This window comes from Sinocyclocheilus anshuiensis, unplaced genomic scaffold, assembly GCF_001515605.1.
Source record: "Sinocyclocheilus anshuiensis isolate Anshui unplaced genomic scaffold, SAMN03320099.WGS_v1.1 scaffold1303, whole genome shotgun sequence".
NCBI classification, from domain to species: Eukaryota; Metazoa; Chordata; class Actinopteri; order Cypriniformes; family Cyprinidae; genus Sinocyclocheilus; species Sinocyclocheilus anshuiensis.
In genome coordinates, this window is record NW_015537954.1 from 902343 (window position 1) to 908662 (window position 6320).

The following is a 6320-nucleotide window of genomic DNA, read 5'->3' on the forward strand; positions in this document are numbered from 1 at the left end:
TGTGTGTGTGTGTGTGTGTGTGTGTGTGTGTGTGTGTGTGTGTGTGTGTGTGTGTGCAGCATTACACCAAAGACGCTGACGGTCTTTGCACGCGGCTCATCAAACCCAAGCTGATGGAAGGGACGGTGGCAGCGCAGGACGAGTTCTCCAGGAGTGGGTATCATATCTTCTACAAGCATATTTTAGTATTATTTATTTACTATTATAGATTTGTTAATATTCTGAAGTAGTTTTTATTTATACCTTCAGGTTTCAATTTAATTCTAGCTAAAATTTTAGTAATGGTTTTTATGTGCTTTTTGTCGTTTTGTTTTGTTTGAGATATTACCATTTAGGTTTCATTTATTATTAATTTATTATTTCAGTTTTAGTTTTTATTTATTTTATTTCCAGTTAATAATTTTATTTTAGTATTATTGCTATACTATTCTTTGAAATTGTGCTATTTAAGTTTAATGTAATAATAATTCATTATTTAAGTTTTAGTTTTTATTTATTTTATTTCCAGTTAATAATTTTATTTTAGTATTATTTATATGATATTATAGGTTTTATTTATATTTTAAAGTAGCTTTATGTTTTTATACCTTCAGTTTTCTATTTCATTTTAGTTAAATTATTTGTAATTTTTTTTATTGCGCTTTTGTTATTTGTATTATTTTTTGTTGATATGAAAACGTACTATTTGGGTTTTATTTATTATTAAAAATACATTATTTCATTTTTAGCTCTAGTTCAATTTTAGTTTTTATTTAGTTTATTTCCAGTAATTGGGTAATAGTATTACTTATTATTATCTATTATTTCTATTATAATTATTGTAGCATTATTTGTCTGTAGCTGCTCAGATCCGTCAGTAAGCAGATGTTCAGGACTCAGAGAGAGAAATAAAGCAGAAGTGAAAGCGGTTTCATCTCGATGTTTGTCTTCACAGGTGGATGGGCTATGAACAGGAAAGATCTCAAACTCATACAGACCATCGGCAAAGGAGAGTTCGGAGGTGTGTGAAGATCCGTGACGCTGTGTTTGAGGACGATGAATCAGTGTGTAATATGTGTGTGTGTGTGTGTGTGTGTGTGTGTGTGTGTGTGTGTGTGTGTGTGTGTGTGTGCAGACGTGATGGTGGGAGATTATCGAGGGACGAAGGTGGCAGTGAAGTGCATCAAACACGACGCCACGGCTCAGGCCTTCCTCGCTGAAGCTTCAGTCATGACGTGAGTACAGATGATCAGACTGACCTTCACCTGGACTTCAAAACTTTATGAAAAACAAATATACAGGTGTGCAAACGTCCATCTTCAGCTGCTGCTACTCGTGTCAAATCTTGACAGATTTTTATCAAGTAAACGTCAGAATAACTGTAAATAAATTTACTTGCATAAACGTTTACTTTCGGAGGAAAAAAATAGATCAATTTTTCATGCTGAAGGGGTTTGTCAATAAGCATATATATTCATGGTCATCAACAAAATTCAGTCCTAAAAGTGTGTGAGATATGGAGACAATATATTTTACAGAAGTTTTTGGCACTAATATAACTTCATAAATAATTTAACAGAAAGCATTTTTGGCAGTAATGGTGCTCCATACATACCCGGGTCAAAATGACCCGCACACAAAATGCATAACATTTTGTCAAAATGGTTATGTTTCCAGTAATATCTCCAGATGAACACTTACTGGACTGAAGCAGCTCAGCTTTACTTGATTCTCCATCAATCATGTTTTAGAGTCTCAAATCTGATCCTCAGGATCTTCTGAGGAGCCTTTATTTCTTCAGCTCTCAATCACTGCATTATATGTTTGGAGCATTTCAATCTCATCTTACTGAGACAGATTACTGAATGAAAGAATGAGGCATTTATATAGCGCTTTCATTGTGTATTGCTGTACACCCAAAGTGCTTTACAATGGGGGGGGGGGGGTCTCTCCTCAACCACCACCAGTATATTATTGCAGATATAGAGGGACCACCAGGGGCTGTCCTTTTGCAGGAGCTTGACATCTATCATTTTAAGGAATAGAGCTCCGATTGTGGAGAGGAGTATACAAATTATTTTGATTATGGAAAAATACAGTAAACAGTACTGTGAAATATATAATGTTACAATTTAAAATAGCTGTCTTCTATGCGAATATATAGTAAAGTATAATTTATTTCTGTGATGCGCAGCTGTATTTTCAGCATCATTCCTCCAGTCTTCAGTGTCACATGATCTTCAGAAATCATTCTAATATGCTGATTTGCTGCTCAACAAACATTTCTAATTATTATCAATGTTGAAAACAGTTGTGCTGCTCAATATTTTTGTGCAAACTGTGATACATTTTATTTTTCAGGATTCACAGATGAATAGAAAGTTCAAAAGAACAGCATTTATCAGTGTGTATATAAAATAATGCATGTGAATTAATAAGCAAATTATATTTTTATTAGGCCTATAATATAAATCACTTTCCTATGCACAGCACTCGAAAGCAAAAGTCTTCAGGTTTACAATGTTTTAGAGTAAGATTGAGAATGATTTTTATAGATTTTTAAACATTTTCTTAGACACGTGAAATCACGGAAGAAAGCCTATATAGAGATATACATTGACTCTTAACTCAAGTCTCTGGTGTGTGTGCGTGTGCGTGTGCGTGTGCGTGTGCGCGTGCGCGTGTGCGTGTGTGTGTGTGTGTGCGCACGTACGTGTGTGTGTGTGTTGCAGTCAGCTGAGACACACTAACCTGGTGCAGTTATTAGGGGTGATCGTGGAGGAACGAGGCAGTTTGTTCATCGTGACTGAATACATGGCCAAGGTCAGTGCCGTTTCTCTCAATTTTGCTGTTAAAAGTTGAATCATGAACTCATTAATGCCATAGATTGCTTATGATCTACTGTTGATGAATTGTCATAATGTTTACTGTATTGTATTTATATTGTAATATGTTGTATATGGTTGTAAGCGTGCATATTTAATTTTTTGTGTGGAGCTGGAAGTAGTAATGCAGAAACATTTCAAAATATCTATCTATATCTGTTTTTCCACTAAATTCATATCGTATCTGATCGGCAACTTCTCATTACTGAGTGAACTGAGTAACAAGTTTTAAGTAATAAGTTTTGAATGTTGTCATGTTATTAACATTAAATTTGGTCAAAATGGTTATATATCTTTAAAAAAAATTATTGGAAAAAAATTTGAAAAAATTAATGGTGTATTCGGTAATAAATGGTGTAAATATTCTGAGGGTCTTGAAGCATTTGTAAAGTTAATTTCTGTACTTAAAACTATGCATTTTTAACCATTTTTATATATCTATTCAAGGGCAAAAAAGACCTGAATGTGTTATGAAAGTTATTTAGCAGAAATTTAATCAGTGATGCTGAGAAATTCTGTTTAATCGATGCAATCTGAGACGCCTGGTTTATTGTGTGTGTTTGTCTGTGTGTTTGTGTCTGTCTTTGTGTCTCTGTGTCTGTCTGTCTGTGTGTGTGTGTGTCTGTGTCTGTGTCTGTGTCTGTGTCTGTCTTTGTGTCTGTGTGTCTGTGTCTGTCTGTCTGTCTGTCTGTCTGTGTGTGTCTGTGTCTGTCTGTCTTTGTGTCTTTGTGTCTGTGTCTGTCTGTCTGTCTGTCTGTCTGTGTGTGTGTGTGAGTGTGTGTGTGTGTGTGTGTGTGTGTGTCTGTCTGTCTGTGTGTGTGTGTGTGTCTGTCTGTGTCTGTGTCTGTGTCTGTCATTGTGTCTGTGTGTGTGTGTGTCTGTCTGTCTTTGTGTCTTTGTGTCTTTGTGTCTGTGTCTGTCTGTCTGTCTGTCTGTCTGTGTGTGTGTGTGAGTGTGTGTGTGTGTGTGTGTGTGTGTGTCTGTCTGTCTGTGTGTGTGTGTGTGTCTGTCTGTGTCTGTGTCTGTGTCTGTCATTGTGTCTGTGTGTGTGTGTGTCTGTCTGTCTTTGTGTCTTTGTGTCTTTGTGTCTGTGTCTGTCTGTCTGTCTGTCTGTCTGTGTGTGTGTGTGAGTGTGTGTGTGTGTGTGTGTGTGTGTGTCTGTGTCTGTCTTTGTGTCTTTGTGTCTGTCTGTCTGTGTGTCTGTGTGTCTGTGTGTCTGTGTCTGTTTGTGTGTGTGTGTGTGTGTCTGGGTGTGTGTTGAGCAGGGCAGTCTGGTGGATTACCTGCGCTCTCGGGGCCGGACTGTGTTGGGTGGCGAGTGTCTGCTCAAGTTTTCTCTGTGAGTAAACACATCAGTCAGTCAGCTGTGTGTCTGTCTATCAGGGTTTTGAGTAGAGTTGGGAATCAAAAATAAATTCCAGAATCGGATACTTAAGGTCAGGAAGCGGATACTTGATGTAAAATTAAAATTTCAATTCCACCTATCAATTCCTGTGTGCACATCTTTTATTTTTAGCTGGCGAAAAAGGGACTCTTAAAGTCCCCATGAAATCAAAAATAAAGTGTTTTGGGTGTTAGTATCAATATAAGGTTATCTATAAGGCAGTGTGCTCCAAAACAGTGACAAAATTCGCATTTAGAAGATATAAGCATTCAAAGCTTGCAGTTCATCACAAAACGATTTTTTTGACGTCACATCGTACTTCAGCTTCTCATCAAACTTTCTGTCCAATCAAACGCTCTCTAGAATCCGAAGCCCCGCCCCCTACACTATAAAATAGACGCTGAAGTACACTCATACACTTATTTATCTAACACTCATACTCAGTCTACACCTCAAGTTTGCACATAATATACAGTACCTGTACATGCAAAAACTGTCTATTGTAATATACCTGCACATATAACTGTCAGTTTATATATTTTTATTCCTTATTTACTTGTTCTATTTTTTATTATCTGTGTTTTTTGTTCTGTCACTGTCATTCTGTTACACTGTGGAAGCTTCTGTCACGAAAACAAATTCCTCGTATGTGTAAACATACCTGGCAATAAAGCTCATTCTGATTCTGATTCTGATTCTCAACGGCTCTGAACGGCTCTAGCCCAAGCTGTGATATAAACGAACGCTATTGGATATTTTAAAAAGGGGCGGGGCTGCTTGATATGTCCCGCCCTGTCTTCCTGTTTCAGTTAAAATGACGTCAACACACAGAGTTACGCTGCGTGTTTCTAAGCATTTCAGGGGACCTTTAAATATGTATTTGTCTTTGAATCATTCATTCAAGAGATTCATTCAAAAACACTGATTCGTCCAGTAATGAAACGAGTAAATCTTGAGTGAGTCATTGAATCATTCCATGCATACATTTTTCTTCAGAATTGTGAGAGAACTACAACCTCCATTAAAAAAAAGTCTCAATTTATCCAGAATCCGCTCTATTTTGCACACAAACGGCTCTAAATCGAGTCCAGTTATGATTTTTGTTCATGGTATTCAGCAGCAATTAAATGTTTTGCAAAAAGAGACTCAGAATAAATATGTTTGATATCTAAATGTTTGACTTCATTTGTTTGAACCACATTGGAATCGAAACTGGGAATCTCGAGTGTGTTTGTGTCCGTGTGGCAGTGACGTCTGTGAGGCTATGGAGTATCTGGAGGCCAATAACTTCGTGCACAGAGATCTGGCGGCTCGTAATGTGCTGGTGTCCGATGATAACATCGCCAAAGTCAGCGACTTCGGACTGACCAAGGAGGCCTCGTCCACTCAGGACACGGCCAAGCTGCCCGTCAAATGGACCTCGCCCGAGGCGCTGCGAGAGAAGGTACACTTCTGCACATTTCCAGAAAAACTCGCAGTAATATCGAAGCTCGTTTCTGGAAGCAACGTTCCTGATGGATGTTGATTGTGCAATAAGACCATATTTAGCATTTAAAGCATGTGAATTATTCGCTTTTGCTGTAGTTTGTGAACTTTTTTCTGTTTGACAGTGATTTGTGGCGCTTTGTTGCATCACTCCTGATGTGAAACGCTTTTTATTTTCAGAGAATCTCTTCAGTAATAGTTTCATGTCATTAATAGGATTTTCTCTTGTGTTTTCACAGAAGTTTTCCACTAAATCTGACGTGTGGAGTTACGGCGTTCTGCTGTGGGAGATTTACTCTTTCGGCCGCGTGCCGTACCCCAGAATTGTAAGACTTTCATTGTTTTGATATATATATATATATATATATATATATGTATATATATAAGTATGCTGGTTTCAGTTTTGCTTTAAATACATTCATTTAAGCTTGATGTTCATAATAGATGTTGTTTCTTATGAATGTCACTTTTTTTATATATACAGTGCATGCATAATTATTAGGCATGTTGATATTCTGATCATATTTTTAAGCACATTTTACCAATTCCAAACCACATCAATCTTAATAACTACTATTAATTTTGTA

At 36.9% G+C, this 6320-nt stretch overlaps 1 protein-coding gene across 2 annotated transcripts in view; it reads left to right on the forward strand.

Moving 5' to 3' along the window:
• The window catches only part of LOC107665173 (tyrosine-protein kinase CSK), a 39171-nt gene that overhangs the window by 25602 nt on the left and 7249 nt on the right, over positions 1-6320 (forward strand). For both annotated transcript variants that reach the window (XM_016455956.1, XM_016455963.1), the window contains 7 exons: positions 60-153; positions 935-1000; positions 1115-1214; positions 2712-2802; positions 4130-4203; positions 5497-5692; positions 5973-6059. In XM_016455956.1, the coding sequence (XP_016311442.1) occupies positions 60-153; positions 935-1000; positions 1115-1214; positions 2712-2802; positions 4130-4203; positions 5497-5692; positions 5973-6059 (708 nt within the window). The remainder of the gene's footprint in view (positions 1-59; positions 154-934; positions 1001-1114; positions 1215-2711; positions 2803-4129; positions 4204-5496; positions 5693-5972; positions 6060-6320) is intronic.